This window comes from Lonchura striata, chromosome 29 (genome assembly GCF_050655825.1).
Source record: "Lonchura striata isolate lonStrDom1 chromosome 29, ASM5065582v1, whole genome shotgun sequence".
Taxonomy (NCBI): Eukaryota; Metazoa; Chordata; class Aves; order Passeriformes; family Estrildidae; genus Lonchura; species Lonchura striata.
Window position 1 is genome coordinate 4,235,145 of NC_140731.1, and position 18,574 is coordinate 4,253,718.

General features: G+C 59.0%; 2 protein-coding genes across 4 annotated transcripts; both read right to left on the reverse strand.

Annotated features, from left to right (window-relative positions):
• Positions 1-290: 290 nt before the first annotated feature.
• TSFM (Ts translation elongation factor, mitochondrial) lies at positions 291-5,479 on the reverse strand. Of its 2 annotated transcripts, XM_085562984.1 has the most exons (6): positions 5,432-5,479; positions 4,694-4,825; positions 2,803-2,931; positions 2,624-2,731; positions 1,990-2,074; positions 291-837 (listed from the first exon to the last, which is right to left on the reverse strand). In XM_085562984.1, exons 1-6 carry the CDS (start codon positions 5,468-5,470, stop codon positions 425-427), a joined length of 906 nt encoding a protein of 301 aa, XP_085419110.1. In that variant the 5' UTR covers positions 5,471-5,479; the 3' UTR covers positions 291-424. The 2 variants fall into 2 exon arrangements, with proteins under 2 accessions (XP_085419110.1, XP_085419109.1); XM_085562983.1 differs by lacking the exon at positions 291-837 and having other exon boundaries at positions 1,053-2,074.
• Positions 5,480-6,533: 1,054 nt separating this feature from the next.
• LOC144247553 (EEF1A lysine methyltransferase 3) lies at positions 6,534-17,730 on the reverse strand. 2 transcript variants are annotated; one of them, XR_014950408.1, is made up of 5 exons: positions 17,335-17,719; positions 16,649-16,760; positions 15,163-15,627; positions 13,708-13,847; positions 6,534-8,813 (listed from the first exon to the last, which is right to left on the reverse strand). XR_014950408.1 is itself a non-coding variant. In XM_085562989.1 (4 exons), exons 1-4 carry the CDS (start codon positions 17,692-17,694, stop codon positions 13,831-13,833), a joined length of 954 nt encoding a protein of 317 aa, XP_085419115.1. In that variant the 5' UTR covers positions 17,695-17,730; the 3' UTR covers positions 6,534-13,830. The 2 variants fall into 2 exon arrangements, 1 of the variants encoding a protein (XP_085419115.1); XM_085562989.1 differs by having other exon boundaries at positions 6,534-13,847; positions 17,335-17,730.
• Between the last annotated feature and the right edge of the window lie 844 nt (positions 17,731-18,574).

Genomic DNA, 18,574 nt, shown 5'->3' on the forward strand with positions numbered 1-18,574 from the left:
CCCCTGTCCCCTCACCTGTCCCCACCTGCACCCCTGTCCCTCACCCCCCTACCTGGGGCACCCCTTGTCCCCCCACCTGCTCCCCCTGTCCCACCTCCCCCTGCCCCCCATCCCCACCTCTCCCTTGTCCCTTGGGACCCCCCAGACCCACCCGGGGGGTGTCAGGGACGGGACAGGGGCGCCCCACACCCTCAGCCCTGCCCCCCATTGGGATCTGGGGCTCTGTGGGAGTCAGGAGGGGATTTGGGGGTGCAGGGTGGGGGTGTAGGGGTCCCCACTCCACACCTGGGCAGGTTCCTCTGCACTTTATTCAGCCTCACCCCCAGACCCGTGGGGAGGCTGGCGCTGCCCCAGCCTGGCGCGGGGCGCACGGGCGGTGGGTGGGGTGGGTGTGGGGGTGTCCCCGGGGGCCGAACCCCCCGAATCAGGCCGGGGGGCTGTCCGGGGGGGGCTGCTCCCCGCACTGGAAGCGCAGGAAGTCCCAGACCCGCAGCCCGCCGTGCTGGCGCAGGTAGCGGCCCAGGGGCACGCCGGGCTCCAGGAGGGTGCCCTGTGCCAGCAGCCGCGGCTCCGCGTCGCCGCCCAGCTCGTCCTCGGGGGTGCCCAGCGCCGTGGGGGCCATGCCCACCACCTGCTGGGCCACCCTGCGCCCCAGCTCCCGCAGCTCGGCCGAGGGCGGCCCCGGGCCCGGCCCCCCGCAGGCCACCAGCGCCCCGTAGGTGCCCATGGCCACGGCGGGCCCGGGGGGCACCCAGCCGTGGGCGTAGGTGGCCACGAAGCCCCCGGGGGCGCGCAGCCACCCGGCCCGGCGCAGCGACAGCCGCTCGCCCAGCCGGCCTGGGGGGCGCAAAGGGGGGGGGTCACCATCGGCACCCCCAAAAATGGGGCTGGGGGTGACCATGGAGCCGTCCCGGAGAGCAGAACCCCCCCCCCAAAAGGGTCCTGGAGAGCCCTGACCAGCACCCCGGGGGTCTGCCCGGCCCAGGGGATGGCACCGGGACTGGGGGTGCTGGGGAGGGACACTGGGGGCACTGGGACAGGGACTGGGGGCACTGGGGAGGGACACTGGGATAGGACTGGGGGTGCTGGGGAGGGACTGGGGGCAGTGGGATGGGGACTGGGGTCACTGGGGAAACTGGGACAGGTTCTGGGGGCACTGGGATGGGCACTGGGGGCACTGGGACAGGCACTGGGCACACTGGGACAAGGACTGGGGACACTGGGGAGGGGCACCGGGGAGGGACTGGGGGCAGTGGGATGGGGACTGGGGTCACTGGGGAAACTGGGACAGGTTCTGGGGGTACTGGGACAGTGACTGGGGACACTGGGACAGGGACTGGGGCACTGGGACAGGGACTGGGGCACTGGGGAGGGACACTGGGGGCACTGGGGAGGGACTGGGGGTGCTGGGGAGGGACTGAGGGCACTGGGGAGGGGCACTGGGACAGGCACTGGGGGCACTGGGACAGGCACTGGGGGTACTGGGGAAGGGACTGAGGGTGCTGGGGAGGGACTGGGGGCGCTGGGGAGGGACTGGGGGTACTGGGACAGGCACTGGGGGCACTGGGGAAGGGACTGGGGGCGCTGGGGAAGGACTGGGGGCGCTGGGGAAGGACTGGGGGCGCTGGGACAGGTTCTGGGGGCACTGGAACAGGTTCTGGGAGTACTGGGGAGGGGTACTGGGACAGGGGCTGGGGGCACTGGGATGGGCACTGGGGAGACTGGGATGGGCACTGGGGGGACTGGGGCACTGGGGTGGGCACTGGGGAGGGGCACTGGGGGCACTGGGATGGGCACTGGGGGCATCACCGGGGTTGGGGTTCAGGGAACTTTGGGACATAAAGGACAAAGAGACAAACTGGGATTGCACAGACAGGGCACTGGGCAGACTGGGAGTGCTGAGACAGACACTGGGCAGAGGGGGATGGGCACGGAGGGGCACTGGGATGTACTGGGATGTACTGGGAGGGGCACGGCGTCCCCACTCACCCATGGCCAGTGCCAGGTGGTCGCTCAGCAGGTCCCCCCCGTGCCCTGCCCGCACCTGGGCCAGCTCCTCCTCCCGCAGCAGGAGCTGGGGGACCCCGACAGCCTGGCACCCCAAACCTGCCCCAGCCACCCCCAAGCCCTGACCCAACACCCCCAAAACCTCCCCAAACACCCCCAAAACCCCCAAACCCTGCCCCAGCAGCCTGGCACCCCAAACCTGCCCCAGCCACCCCCAAGCCCTGCCCCAACACCCCCAAACCCTCCCCAAACCCTGCCCAACACCCCCAAAACCTCCCCAAACGCCCCCAAAACCCCCAAACCCTGCCCAAACACCCCCAAACCCTGCCCCAACAACCTGGCACCCCAACCCTCCCCCAGCCACCCCCACAACCTCCCCAAACCCTGCCCCAACGCCCCAAGCACCCCCAAAACCTACCCAAACACCCCCAAACCTGCCCCAACACTCCAGGCACCCCGGCACCCCCAAGAACCCAACACCATCTGTGCCACCCCCAGTCCCAGAACGCCCCGGATCCCCAGAGCCCCCCTGGCACCCACCTTGGTGCTCGGAGCCCCAGAGCCCCCCTGGCACCCACCTTGGTGCTCGGAGCCCCAGAGCCCCCCTGGCACCCACCTTGGTGCCCGAGGCCCCCTGGCAGTGCTCCAGGACCCCCCTGGCCGCCATCTCCACCAGCCGCTGGAAGTCGGGGGTCCTCGCCACGAAATCTGTCTCGCAGCCCACCTGGGGGGGGACACGGTGACCCTGGGGGCACGGGGACCCCCGGGGGGACCCCCGCAGCCCCCGGCACTCACCTCCACCATGACGGCGGCCGAGCCCTCGCTCAGGACCCCCACGAGCCCCTCCCGGGCCCGGGCAGCCCCCGGGGCCGCGGCGCGCGCCCAGCCCTGGCGGCGCGACTCGGCCTCGAGCCAGGCCTCGGCCTGGGGACAGGGGGACAGGGGTCACCTCGGTGTCCCCATCACTGACAGGGTCACCTCGGTGTCCCCAGGGCTGGCGGGGTCACCTCGGTGTCCTCTGTCACTGACGGGGTCACCCCAGTGTTCTCTGTTACTGACAGGGTCAGCTCGGTGTCCCCATCGGTGACATGGTCACCTCGGTGTCCTCTGTCATGATAGGGTCACCCCAATGTCCCCATCAGTGACAGGGTCAGCTCGGTGTCCCCAACCCTGACAGAGCCACCTCGGTATCCCTGTCAGTGACAGAGCCACCCCAGTGTCCCCCAGCACTGACAGTGTCACTGCTGGCTGTCCCTGTCAGTGACAGTGTCACTGCTGGCTGTCCCTGTCACACTGACAGTGTCACTGCTGGCTGTCCCTGTCAGTGACAGTGTCACTGCCGGCTGTCCCTGTCACACTGACAGTGTCACTGCCGGCTGTCCCTGTCAGTGACAGTGTCACTGCCGGCTGTCCCTGTCACACTGACAGTGTCACTGCCGGCTGTCCCCTGTCACACTGACAGTGTCACTGCTGGCTGTCCCTGACAGTGACAGTGTCACTGCTGGCTGTCCCTGTCACACTGACAGTGTCACTGCTGGCTGTCCCTGTCAGTGACAGTGTCACTGCTGGCTGTCCCCATCCCAGACAGTGTCACTGCCGGCTGTCCCTGTCAGTGACAGTGTCACTGCTGGCTGTCCCCTGTCAGTGACAGTGTCACTGCTGGCTGTCCCTGTCACACTGACAGTGTCACTGCTGGCTGTCCCTGTCACACTGACAGGGTCACTGCGGCTGTCCCCATCCCAGACAGTGTCACTGCGGCTGTCCCTGTCACACTGACAGGGTCACTGCTGGCTGTCCCTGTCACTCACAGTGTCACTGCTGGCTGTCCCTGTCACACTGACAGTATAACTGCTGGCTGTCCCTGTCACACTGACAGTGTCACTGCCGGCTGTCCCTGTCACACTGACAGGGTCACTGCTGGCTGTCCCCATCCCAGACAGTGTCACTGCGGCTGTCCCTGTCACACTGACAGTGTCACTGCTGGCTGTCCCTGTCACACTGACAGTGTCACTGCGGCTGTCCCTGTCACACTGACAGTGTCACTGCAGCTGTCCCTGTCAGTGACAGGGTCACTGCTGGCTGTCCCTGTCACACTGACAGTGTCACTGCTGGCTGTCCCTGTCAGTGACAGGGTCACTGCTGGCTGTCCCTGTCACACTGACAGGGTCACTGCTGGCTGTCCCTGTCCCTGACCGGGGGGGACACACGGGGGGTGGCACAGACCAGCCCCGAGCTCGTGGCCATCCCCCCGCCCGGGGACCCCCGGAGCCCCCCCGGGCTCATCCCCCCGCTCCCCACCCCCTCACTCTCCCCCCGGGTGCTGAGTCCCCTCCCGGTGCCCCCCGGTCCCACCCCCGGTGCCCCATCGGTCCCGCCCCCGTTCCCCCCCGGTCCTGCCCCCGTTCCCCCCGGTGCCCCCCAGGTTCTGCCCCTGTTCCTCTCGGTCCCACCCCCGTCCCCCCCCGGTGCCCCCCGGTCCCCCATCGGTCCCAACCCCGTTCCCCCCTGGTCCTGCCCCTGTTCCCCCTGGTGCCTCCCGGTGCCCCCCAGTCCCACCCCCGTTTCCCCACGGTGCCCCCCAGGTGCTGCTCCCGTTCCCCTCGGTCTCACCCCCGTTCCCTCCCCGGTTCTCGCCTGTATCCCCCCGGTGCCCCCCGGTCCCGCCCCCGTTCCCCCCGGTGCCCACCTGCCGCAGGTCGCCGCCCGCCCGCTGCAGCGCCTCCCGGCAGCGCAGCACCGGCTGCCCGGTGCGCGCCCGCAGCTCCCGCAGCTCCCGCAGCGCCGGCGGCGCCGCGCTCAGCCAGCGCCGCGGGGCGGCCTGCGGGACACCGGCGGTCACGGCACCGGCACCGGCACCCCGAGCCGGGCCGGACCGGGGGCGGGTCCCGAGAGGGGTCCCGGGACGGGGATGGGCACCGGGGGGCACCGGAGCGGGGAGGGGAAGGGCAGAGCGGGGCCGCTCGGGGAGAGCCGGGGGGTCCCGGGATGGGGGTCCCGGAGCAAAGTTCCCGGGGGTCCCGGGATGGGGGTTCCCGGTGATCCCGCGATTCCCGGCGGTCCCAAGGGCTGGGCTTCCCGGTGGTCCCGGGGCGGGGGTCCCGGGGGTTCCGGGGTGGAGGTCCCAGGGGTCCCGGGGCGAGGATCCCGCGGTTCCCGGTGGTCCCTGGGTCGGGGGTCCCGGTGGTCCTGGGGCTGGGTGTCCCGCCGTTCCCGGTGGTCCCGGGGGGGAGGTCCCGGTGGTCCCAGGGCTGGGTGTCCCGCGGTCCCCGGTGGTCCCTGGGTTGGGGGTCCCGGTGGTCCCGGGGCTGGGGTTCCCGCGGTTCCCGGTGGTCCCGGGGGGGAGGTCCCGGTGGTCCCGGGGCTGGGGGGTCCCGGTGGTCCTGGGGCCGGGTGTCCCGCGGTCCCCGCGGTCCCCAGTGCTCACCCGCGCCGCCCCGAGCGCGCCCAGCGCCGCCCGCTGCATCCCGGCCCGGCCCGGCCCGGCCCGGTCGCGGCGCGCCCGTGACGTCACTACCGGCGCGCCGCGACCGCCCCGCGCTACGGGAGCCGGGAGGGGTCATAACGCGGGGCCGCGATTGGCTGCCGCGCTGTGTGACGTCACGCTGAGCCCCGGGATTGGCTGAGCGGAATTTGGGGAGGGGGGAGCGCCAAGTGCCCGGCCCAAACCCCCCCGGACCCGAGAGACCCCCAAACCTCACAGACCCCAACCCGAGAGACCCCTGACCCACACAGAGACCCCCACACCTTCAGACCCCAACCCCAGAGACCCCCAGAGACCCCCAGGGACCCCCAGCCTCAGAGACCCCTGACCCACACGGACCCCAGCCTCAGAGACCCCAGCCTCAGAGACCCCTGACCCCTACAGACCCCAACCCCAGAGACCCCCAGGGACCCCCAGCCTCAGAGACCCCTGACCCACACGGACCCCAGCCTCAGAGACCCCCAAACCTCACAGACCCCAGCCTCAGAGACCCCTGACCCCTACAGACCCCAACCCCAGAGACCCCCACAGATCCCCCCAGCTTCACAGACCCCTGACCCACACAGACCCCAACCTCAGAGACCCCCAAACCTCACAGACCCCAACCTCAGAGACCCCCAAACCTCACAGACCCCAGCCTCAGAGACCCCCAAACCTCACAGACCCCAGCCTCAGAGACCCCTGACCCTCACAACCCCCCCGACCCTCACAGACCCCTGACCCTCACAAAGCCTCCGACCCTCAGACCCCCCCACACCTGAGAGACCCCTGACCCTTCCTGACCCTCAGAGCCCCCCACCCTTATAGACCCCTGACCCTCACAGACCCCCCCAGACCTTCACAGAGCCCCCCACCCTCATAGACCCCACAACCTCAGAGACCCCCCCACAACCTCAGACCCCCCCACCCTGACAGACCCCAGACCCTCACAAGACCCCAGAGCCTCATAGACCCCCCCCAGCCTTACAGACCCCAGACCCTCACAGACCCCCCCAGACCCTCACAGACCCCCCACCCTCGTGGCAAATGACGGGAGACAAGCCCATTCTATAATGTCAACAAGTCTCCGTTTATTCCAGGCACGCAGGTACAGTTATACCCGTTATAATGAAGCTCATGCATATTGCAAATTTAGGCTCCTCATTGGTGTCTCTAAAAGGGTCAACCCCGCCTTTGGGGCTTTCTATGCCTACTTTGTTTTCCCTTACATTTATCTCTTTGCTGACCATTCTACTGTTGGGAACCAGCTCACCCAAGGACGTGTGATATTGTTGGATATTGTTGCTACATCCGCTATTGCTGCACTCTGCAATTTTCAGCTGCTGCTTCACTAACTGCAGTACTCATGTCCTTTCTCCCAAAGCCACTCATCCACAAAACTCTCCACACTTCCCCTGTTTCTGTTTTGAACCATTAAATTAGTTGTCCACATCTTTTGAATCATACCAGCCTCTGCAGGCAGCTAAACAGGCAGGGCAAGATCAGCAAGAGCAGTAAAACAACAATCAAGATTCCCACTGCATTCATAATAAAAGTTCTTAGCCAAGGACCGATCCCTAAGCTTTTAAGCCATTCTTCTATCCCCAGACCATCTTCCTCTTTTAATTGATGAAGGCCCTGTTGTAGTTCTTTAATCTTAGCATGTATTGATACAGAATGATCAGAGAGATTCATGCAACACATTCCTTCAAATTCCTCACGTCCATGTCCATGGGCCAATAATAAAAAATCAACTGCGCTGTTCTGCAGTACTGCATGATTTACACTTTGTACATCCATAGCAAGCATGGCTAAAACCTCTGATGTTTTATTAAGTCCATCTTTAGCCCAGCATTTTAATTGTTTAGCTAAAACCATAGCCTTTCTGGCAGCTCCTCCTGATAACAGGGTTGCTACTATTATTTGTTTCAAAATACTCCAAAATTGAGGTTGTCCAACCTGATCACATTCTAAGTCATGCACATCACGTCTTTTCCTTGTCTTCCCTAGCCTGTCCCATTGCATTAGCAAGGGCATATTAGGATGGAACAGCGCTAGTTTTCCTAGGTAACAGGGTCCCCCTTGTGGTTTTACCGGCATTCCATTCCAAGCTCTATCTCCACAGATCAAAAACACACCCTTTGGCAACCTTAAGGGTTTGGTTATCTTGGAACCATCACAGTTGGAATATAACTGTGATGCTACCCTACCTGAGTCCAGTGAAGAGTCCAGAGAAGCCCATTTGTCTCTTGGATTATTTAAATTCTGCAAATTCAATGGAACAAAGCTAAACCATCCTCCTGTCGAAACATTCCCTAAACTAGCATTGGCACTTCCAAAGAGATCTAATTCCTCTGGTGGAGATTGCAATGGTTCTTTAAGTGACAGTACCAACAAACATTGCCTGTAGCCATCTCTTTGAGCTCCTGTGTAATCAATATTCTTGTCTGGCCCTTTCACTTTTGCAAAATTCTTGCAAAGTGTTTGATCCTTTACCAACCCACAAAATTCCTCTGGTCTCCAGACAGGAACACCTGTTAGGCAGGTACGAAATGGATTTGTCACTCCTCCCAAGCTCATTGATTAGAATGTTAGCCAAATATTTTCTCTGGGCTGATTAAATTGCATTAGTCCACAACAAAGATTAATCAAAAGAACAAGACAGATTATCCACCTCATCACCCTCATGATTTCTTCCTCTTGGATTTTAATTTCAATGCCTGCACATTTTCAATAAGCCTATCTAACTCTATGTCTGGATTTCCTACTACTGGTCTTCCTAAATAAGATCTTATAGACACTTTCACCTGCTTTTGGCACCTTGTTGATAAAGTTTTTGAATTTGCTTGCCTAATTAACCCACATGTTCTGCTTCCCATCTATAAAAAGCTAGTATCTTTTGTTCTGGCACTTCAAATAACTGCAAAGCTAAAGCAACTCCTAAGCCTGTCTCTCGTATTAAATCTTTCTGCCAAGTCTCTCCCTGTGCTTGAAAGTCACGATTTTTACACCAAAAATGTCGTTTCAAAAATACTTGTCTTCCCAGTACGTTTTTCTACTACTCCCACAAATAAAAGCAACCCAACTGTTACAATTAAAACTCCCACAACCAAGGCACTCAGGATTCTTTGGTCCCGGAATATGAACAGTCTGTAAAGCTTCAATACTCGTAACAATTGCCAGAAAAGTTGACTCTGAAGGCAAAAGTTGATCGATCACTGGGGAAAGTCCTCTTATCTCTTGAAGAATGGGTTCCACTATGCAAATCAGCTTCTCTTTAATTCTCCTCTGGTCCTGATCCGTCAGGGGTCTGCGAGATGAATCATCCAGAGCACCCAGAGTGAACCTGTAGGGTGCAAACACAAAGATATCCCCTTCCCCAATAGAGGACCTTTGCTGGGTTCTGCCAAATACCTGTTTTAGGGTCCCTATACCTGACCCATACTTCCTTGCCCTTTTTTACTCATCTCTTTTTTGTCCCATGTACAATTTGTCCCTTTTTTGTCCATAATGTACCATTGCAGGTGGTGCCTCCGAATCCCCAAATACACACAAATTATTAAGAACAAAGAGCACCTTCATTAGCCTTTCCTGAACAACTCCAATCTCTCTATGTTTTTCCAAGTATCTCTTCAAAGTTCCATTTGCCCTTTCTACGATTGTTTGCCCAGTGGGAGAATGTGCTATTCCTGTAATGTGCTTAATCCCCCATGATTTTAAAAATCTATTCACCCTGCCACCAATGTATGCAGGACCATTGTCTGTCTTGATCTGCTTTGGCACTCCCATTACTGCAAAACAACTACACAAATGCCTTATAACATGTAATGCTTTTTCTCCAGCTTGAGCCATTGCCCAGATATATTTACTATATGTATCTATAGTAACATGAACATATTTCAGAAGACCAAAGCTATTTACATGAGTAACATCCATCTGCCAGAGCTCATTAGATGAAAGACCTCGTGGGTTAACTCCCCATCCCATGCCATGACCCCCATTATGATGACTACAGATAGGACAAGCTCTCACTATAGCAGTGGCATCTGCATGGGATATTCCAAATTCCCGTTGTAACCCTTTTGCATTCTGATGAAACATAGAATGTGCCTCCCTAGCAAGCATTTGCCCTGATAAAGGAGAAGTTTGAGTCACTGTGACGAGCTTATCTGCCCGAGCATTACCCTCTCCCAAGCCAATCTCCCATTTCTGACTTCTTATGTGGGTGATAGCATAAGGATGTTCTCGGATTTTTACTGCTTTTTGAAGTTGTATGAACAGTTCAAACAGTCTCTGGTTTTGTATTTCCTTGATAGCAGCATCTTCTATTCTTTCCACAACACCAACTACATACAAGGAATCTGTAACAATATTCAAAGGCCCCTTCAGGACTGTTAGAGCCCAAACCACAGCTGCTAACTCCAAGGTCTGAAGGGTATCTGAGTCATTTGCAGTAAGAATTTCATGATTCCAGACTCCCTGCTCCTGCCACGTAATTGCTGCTGTTCTTGACCTCTTCCCTGCATCTGTGTATGCCGTTATTGCACCAGGAATCGGCTCCTTTTCTCCAGCTCAGTTTTCCAATCCACTGCAATGGAGGATTTTTAATACTTTCAGTTATGACAGCACCTCCTACTCCTAGCAGAGCTTCCTGCAGCTCTTCACTATTGACCAAATACCATTGTAAAGAGTCCTTTTTCATAGGAAGTTGTATTAATTCAGTCTCTCACCCATCAAGCTGCAAAATTCTCTCACGACCCTGTTTTACCAAAGCTGCTAACAGTTCAATTTTTTGAATTAAAGTCTTTGTTTGCTGAAGTGGAGGGGATAGCCATTCCAACACCCTGATGTCCCCTGTTTTTGTTTCTAGTTGGGTTAAAGCCCCCAGCAAATGTTTTTCACCACACCATATAATGAGATTAAGCGGGATTCTCAGTATTCGTCGATGTACCCGACCCTGAACCACACAGTCTGTAATTTGCTGAAGAGTTCTTTTCTGCTGAGGATTAAGGGTCACTGGTGTCGTTGGGTCTGTGCCCTTCAACGAGGGTCTAAGAGAATCCAACTGTTCATTCAGAAGTCCCACTGTAGGTTTAAGCCATTGTAAATCACCTAGCAATTTTTGAGCATCGTTTAAAGTAACAATTTGTGTTTTCAGTTCTAATTTCTGAGGCGTTACCAAGCTTTGAGACAATGTCCATCCCAGGTATTTCCAAGGAGGAGTTAACTGTATTTTCTCTGGGGCCACAACAAGCTTAAAACGTCCCAGCAAATTTTGTACATGCTTAACCTGTTGACTCGTAAATGACTTAGGTTGAGCAATTAAAATATCATCCACATAATGGTAAATAATTGCCTGTGGCCACTGTTGCCTCAATGGTTGTAATGCAGAATCTACGTAAAGTTGACACAAAGGGTGGCTGTTGTGCATCCCCTGAGGCAAAACTGTCTATTTAAATTATCGATCTGGACTTTATTCAGAGCTGGCAAGGTAAATGCAAAGCGCTTTGTATCCCTGTCATGCAAAGCTATTGTAAAAAAGCAATCTTTGAGGTCTATTATCAATAGAGGCCATCCTTCAGGTAACATTGCTGGGTTAGGCAGACCTGGCTGTAGTGCACCCATTGGCTCCATCTGTTTATTATCCTCTCGTAAATCATGTAGAAAGCGATATTTCCCTGACTTTTTCTTTATCACAAAGATAGGGGTATTCCAAAAACTCATAGACAATTTCAGATGCCCTTGTTGATATTGTTCAGTAACCAAGGCATGAGCATGTTGCAGACTTTCCCTTTTCAAAGGCCATTGCTCTACCCATATAGGCTCATCACTTTTCCAAATTATGGGAATCGGGAAAGTCCAAGCAATGGCTATTATCCCAAAGGGTGCTCATTTGTCAGGACAACCCCTAACTGTGTTAAAATGTCTCGCCCAACTAGGCATTGCACCGTGGGTGGTAATTGAACAACAGAAAATATTGCCTTTATGGCTTTACCATCTATTGAAACAGTAAGAGGTGGCGAGCGACTTGCAAGAGTTAAACCTCCAACTCCTGTTACTGCTGTAGCAGCTGGCTGTAAAGGCCAATGTGCAGGCCAACACTGTGGTGCAATAATACTTGAATCAGCACCCGTGTCCAGCAAACCTGTAAGCATACATTTTTGTCCCTTATATTCCAACAAAACCTCTTTTCTTGGCCTGTCATTCAGATCCAGAGTTAATAGAGTCAAGCCTCCTGTAGATCCAAATCCATCTCCCCCACGGCTCTTCCGTGAGAATACAGCTTTAGTAACTTGCTCCAGAGGAACTAATTGAGCAATCCTTTGTCCTTTATTAATCCGAATAGGAGGAAATGGAGTATGAACCATAATCATAATTTCACCAGTATAGTCTGCATCAATGACACCAGGCAGCACAAACAATCCAAGCATAGAGGCCGATGATCTTCCCAATAACAAAGCTCCCATTGTCCTGCCCTCTATTATAATAGGTCCATTAACTCCAGTGGGGATCTTCTGCGGCTGTGGTGTCATTAAAGTCACTTCTACTGCGGCTGCCAAGTCCATCCCGAGGCTCTCTCTTGTGGCTGGACGCAAGGTGTCCTGTTGGACAAGCTGGAGCAGCTATTTGTGTCGGAGCGCGGCTGCTCTTGTTCACGCTGTTTCGGGCGTTTCCCGGTCTCCTCTTACAGGCAGCAATGTTATGAGTATCCGATTTGCACTTAGGACACCATATTCCAGCAGCAGAGCATTCTCGCCGAACGTGTCCTGTCCCTCCACATCGGAAACATCTCATACGGCTGCCGTAAACATTTCCCTGGGTTGCTACTGACGCTTGGAGGGGTGCAAGAGCAGCTAACACCTGTGTCTGTGAAGCTTTTGCCTGCTTTTTTAACTCCTCCCCCAGCTCTTTAATAGCTTTAATTAAAAATGCCTGTTGCCCTGTTGGTATATTAGCCATCCTCTCTAATGCATCTTCTATAGTCCAATTAGCTCCTAATGTGTTTAACACACTTCTTGTAGAAGCATTACAATTTTGCAAAGCACACTGCTTCAACAATGATCCACGCATAAACTCAGGCACTCCAGCTCTCTCTATTGCTGCCGCTGCCTTATCAATAAATGCTCCAAAAGTCTCATCCCTTCCTTGTTTAATTCCCATATACGCTGGCAAACCTCCCGGGTCTTTCACCTTATCTACAGCCCTTCGAGCTAGTCGCATTGCCTCTCGACACTTCTCAGGTCCTAGCATAGCTTGTGCCTCAGTGCGAAAATATGGTCCTAAGCCCATCAATTCATCTACAGTTACTCCATGAAGAGGATCTCCAGGCTGCCTTTGTATAGCTACAGCTTCATTAACCTCTGCCTGCCAGTGTGCACCAAACAAAAGCCTCTGATGTGGCGAGAAAATAAGCTTAGCAAGACTTCTACAATCTCCTGGTAGCAATATATTAGTACTCCAAACATAATCCAATATCTGCCTAGCCGGTTCACTAGTAACTCCAAATTGACTCACTGTGGCTCGAAGTTGTGACAACAATTCCCAATCTAAGGGTGTAATCTGAGCTGTTAACCCTCCGCCTGCCTGCTGCTGAAAAATTACAGGACAAGCCAGTTCTGCTGCTAGTTCCAAAGCCTGCCCATCTCCTTTGTCCAGCTCCTCTCTTGCCAGAGTTGCCCAAACTTCCCTCCGTTCCCTGGCCAGAGCCTCTGTTCGGTCAGACTCTGCCCTAGGGGTCGGCTTACTGGCAGACAAACTTTGACAAACTGGCGATCTCTGTTCTGGGGGGGCTGGAGGAGCCGTGGGCTCACAACGCGACTCTGTTTCCGTGTCCTCAGGCACGGGTGGCAATGGAGGCAACTCCACTGTAGATACAGCAGGTGGCATGGAAACACCAGGCAACCAATCCCTGCTAAAACCTCTATTCTTCTCTAGTGCCATAGTTGCCTCTACAGCTGCATTCTTTTCTGCCTGATGCTGCAACAACTCATTCTGGACTACCTTCCACAACTTTCCCAGCTTTTTGGCTGTCTTATCATCATCTAAAACTTCCTCCCACAGTTTATGCCCAAGCTTACGCCACTCAGACAACTCATGTACTGTATGAGGATTTACAAAGAACCCCTTAGAATACCCATATGCTAACAACCCTGGCAGGTCTTTCTGCAAATCAATGCCTTTAATCTGCCTTTTCTGCAAGAATGCAGTAAATAAATCATATGCTGCTTGCCTCTCCATACCTATATTGTCAGCGCTGTTGCAGCCCTCCGAGGTCGTCGGCAGCACGTATCGGCCAGGCTTGCCTCTGCAGTCACCTGGGGCACGGTGCACTCTGTTTCAATTCAGCACTGAACTCTTTTTCATCACTCCACCGTGGCGCCTGGAATCACATCAAGGTCACCATTTGTGGAAAAATGACAGGAGACAAGTCCATTCTATAATGTCAACAAGTCTCAGTTTATTCCAGGCACGCAGGTACAGTTATACCCGTTATAATGAAGCTCATGCATATTGCAAATTTAGGCTCCTCATTGGTGTATTAAAAACAGGTCAACCCCGCCTTTGGGGTTTTCTAAGCTTGCTTTGTTTTCCCTTACATTTATCTTTTTGCTGACCATTCTACTGTTGGGAACCAGCTCACCCAAGGACGTGTGATATTGTTGGATATTGTTGCTACATCCGCTATTGCTGCACTCTGCAATTTTCAGCTGCTGCTTCACTAACTGCAGTACTCATGTCCTTTCTCCCAAAGCCACTCATCCACAAAACTCTCCACACCCTCATAGAGCCCCGACCCTCACAGAGACCCCCCTCTCACAGACCCCAGACCCTCACAAGACCCCAGAGCCTCACAGACCCCCCCCAGCCTTACAGACCCAGACCTTCACAAACCCCCCACAACCTCAGACCCCCCCAACCCTCACAGAGCCCCCCACCCTTATAGACCCCCGACCCTCACAAGACCCCAGAGCCTCATAGACCCCCCCCAGCCTTACAGGCCCCAGACCCTCAGAGACCCCCCACAACCTCAGAGACCCCCAACCCTCACAGAGACCCCACAGCTCTCACAGACCCCTGACCCTCACAACCCCCCGTGACCCTCACAGACCCCTGACCCTGCCAACCCTCACAAGCTCTCAGAGACCCCAGACCCCCACAGACCCCCCAACCTCATAGACCCCCCACAACCTCAGAGACCCCTGACCCTCACAGACCCCTGACCCTCACAGACCCCCCAACCTCAGAGACCCCCCACAACCTCAGACCCCCCTGACCCTCACAGAGCCCCCCCAGCTCTCACAGACCCCAGACCCTCATAGACCCCCCACAACCTCAGAGACCCCTGACCCTCACAGACCCCTGACCCTCACAAGCCCTCACAGACCCACCAACTTCATAGACCCCAGACCCTCAGAGACCCCCGCACAACCTCAGACCCCCCCGACCCTCACAGAGCTCCCCCAGCTCTCACAGACCCCAGACCCTCAGAGAGACCCCCTGGTCCTCACAGACCCCAGACCCTCAGAACCCCCCCAGCACCTCACAGACCCCAGACCCTCAGAGAGACCCCCTGGTCCTCACAGACCCCAGACCCTCAGAACCCCCCCAGCACCTCACAGACCCCCCCCCCGCCCTGTCCATCCCCGGCGCCGCACCCCCCTCCCCAAATCCCCGCAGCCCCCCAGATCACGCACAGCGCCGAGCGGAGCCCCCCGGCTCCATTTCATCCCCGTCCCATCCCGGGGGGCGCTCCCGGGGCCGGTCCCCGCCCGCCGCCCGCCGCGGGCTCAGCTCGTAGATGTCGATGTCGCTGTCGGGCTCCCGCCGCAGCCGCCGCACGGCGAAGAACGGCGGCAGCAGCCGCCCGAAGAACCGGGCGGCACCGGCGTCGCCGCCGCGCGGGCGGGCGCTGAGCAGCGCCCGGGCCGGCGGCACCACCAGGTACCGGAGGGTGCGGAGCAGCGGCGCGAAGGCGCGGGGGTCGTAGACGATGTCGGAGCCCAGCACCAGGTGGAATTTGGGGGCGAAGCGGCGCTGGTCGCGGCCCCAGCGCAGCGCCCGCACCCGCGGAGCCGCCGCCGCCACCGGGAAGTTCCGCCGCGCGTTCTCCCGCAGCTGCGGCAGCGCCGCCGGCCGGTCCGTCAGGGTCACCTCCGCCCCTGCGGGCAGCGCGGCCGGCCTCAGCGGGGCACCGACCCCCGGCACCCCCAGCTCGGCGGGGGCCAGGCTGTGGGAGTGCCCCCGGGACCCCCAGCCCAATCCCGGTATAACCTCCCACCCCAAAATCCCGGTAAAACCCCAAAATCCCAGTAAAACCGCCTGAGCCGGAGTGAGGAACAACCCCTGTGACCCCAACAAAATCCCAGTAAAACCCCAAAATCCCAGTAAAACCTCCTGAGCCGGAGTGAGGAACACCCCCTGTGTCCCCAACCCAAAATCCCAGTAAAAACTCCCACCCCAAAATCCCAGTAAAACCTTCCCATATCCCATAAAACCCTGAGCCACAGTGAGGAACACCTCCTGTGACCCCAACACAAATCCCAGTAAAAACTCCCACCCCAAATCCCAGTAAAGCCTCGCCATATCCCAAAAAAAACCTGAGACAGAATGAGGAACACGCCCTGGGACCCCTCATCCCAAATCCCAGTAAAACCTCCCACCCCAAATCCCAGTAAAACCTCCCACCCCAAAATCCCAGTAAAACCTCACCCACATCCCAAAAACCCTGGAGCCACAGTGAGGAACACCCCCTGTGACCCCAACACAAATCCCAGTAAAACCTCACACCCCAAAATCTCAATAAAACCTCATCCACATCCCGAAAAACCTGAGACAGAGTGAGGAACACCCCCTGTGAACCCCCTACCCCAAAATCCCAGTAACCCCCTTCCATATCCCAAAAATCCCGGAGTCAGAGTGCGGCTCAGCCCCACAGGATCTCCCCAAATCCCCCCCGACCCCAACAAACCCCGAGTCCAAAGCGGGGGTGTGGGGGGCGTGGGGGTAACCCCCCGGGGGTCCCCCAAATCCCAAATCACCTCCAGCGCTGCTCGCAGCGGTTTCCAGTTCTCTGCTGGGCGGGGGAACGGGGATCCCCCCCACCCATGGGTGTCCCCACCCACCCGCGGGTGTCCCCCCGCCCACGGGTGTCCCCCCAGCCCCACGGGTGTCCCCCCGCACCCAGCATGGCAGCGAAGATGCCGACGATGCCGGTACCGGCGCCCAGCTCCAGGACTCGCCGTCCCGCCAGCTCCACGCTCCGCTCGCCCAGGAAGCGGCACAGGGACAGGGCCTGGGGGGCGCAGGGGGGGTCCGGGGTGCGCCACCCACCCCAGGGACACCCCCAAACCCCAACCGCCTCCGCCGCTTCTCCTCGTGCCCCCAGGGTCATCCCCACCCCCGGTGACCCCCCCCACCCCGGTTCTCCCGTCGCCACCGCGGTGCCCCGGGATGTTCGGGACACCTCAGTCCCCGGTAGCCCCCCAAGGTGCCCATTCCCGGTGCCCCCACCCCCTCCGGTGGCCCCCGTTCTCTCGGGGTTCCCCCCCATCACTCGGTAGCCTCCCACCACCCCGGTGCTCACCGCGATGTCACAGCCCCTCACCCCCGGTACTCCGTTCTCTCGGGGTCCCCCATCCCTCCTGCCACCCCCGGGATGTCGCGCGTGGGTCCCCGCCGGGATCCCCCGCCACCCCAATCCCCCCGCGCCATCGCTCCCGGTACGGCCGGGATGTCACCTCCCGCTCCCCGGTGTCGCCGGCATCGCCGTACCCTCGGGATCCCCGGCATCCCCATCACCCGGTGTCCCCCGGGATGTCCCCGCCGCGCCCGGAATTCCCCCGGTGCCGCCCCCCGGGGCCGCTCACCGCCTCCCAGACGGCCCCGGCGGGCCCGAGCCGCGGCCCGTGGTGCTCCGCGATGTGCAGGACGCGCCCGCACAGCCGGAACCGGCGCCGCTCCGGGAAGAGCTCGGCGAAGAGCTCGGGGTCGCGGGGGAACACGGCCCGCAGCGCCGCCTCTGCTTCTTCTCCTTGCTCCCCCTCCTCTTCATCTTCATCTTCCTCGTCCTCTTCCTCTTCCCCTTCCTCTTCCTCTTCCCCTTCCTCTTCTTCTTCCTCTTCCCCTTCCTCTTCCCCTTCCCCTTCCTCCTCCTCCTCCTCGTCCCCGTCCCCGTTCTCTGCCTCCCGCCCCCCCCCGTTCCCCACGTGGCACCCGGGCGCCGCCATCGCGGAAGGGGCGGGGCCGGGTCGAGCCCCACGCACCTGATTGGCCGGTGCCGCCTAAGCCACGCCCCCTCCGCCGGTGCCGGGGCTCCGCCCACGGCGCGCGCTCGGCCCCGGCCCGCGGTCCCGGGGCAGGTCCGGGGTCCCCCGGGGTCCCCTTCCCCATCCCGGTGTCCCCCCGATGTTTCCTGGTGTCCCTCGGATGTCCCCCAGTGTCCCCCGCTGTCCCCCCGGTGTCCCCCAGTTTGCCCCGGTGTTCCCCGGTGTCCCTCGGGTGTCCCCCAGTGTCCCCCGGTGTCCCCCCCATTTTCCCCAGTTTGCCCCGGGGTCCCCCCGGTGTCCCCCGCTGTCCCCCCGATGTCCCCCAGTTTGCCCCGGTGTCCCGCGGTGTCCCTCGGATGTCCCCCAATGTCCCCCGCTGTCCCCCCGCTGTCCCACGGTGACCCCGGTGTCCCCTGGTGTCCCCTTCCCCATCCCGGTGTCCCCCCGATGTCCCCTGGTGTCCCTCAGATGTCCCCCAGTGTCCCCCGGTGTTCCCCCGATGTCCCCCAGTTTGCCTCGGTGTTCCCCGGTGTCCCTCGGGTGTCCCCCGGTGTTCCCCCGGTGTCCCCCAGTTTGCCCCGGGGTCCCCCCAGTGTCCCCCAGTGTCCCCCCGGTGTCCCCCAGTTTGCCCCGGGGTCCCCCCGGTGTCCCTTGGGTGTCTCCCAGTGTCCCTCGCTGTCCCCCCGCTGTCCCACGGTGACCCCGGTGTCCCCTGGTGCCCCCTCCCCCATGCCGGTGTCCCCCCCGATGTCCCCTGGTGTCCCTCGAATGTCCCCCAGTGTCCCGTGGGGTCCCCCCGATATCCCCCAGTTTGCCCCGGGGTCCCCCCGGTGTCCCCCCG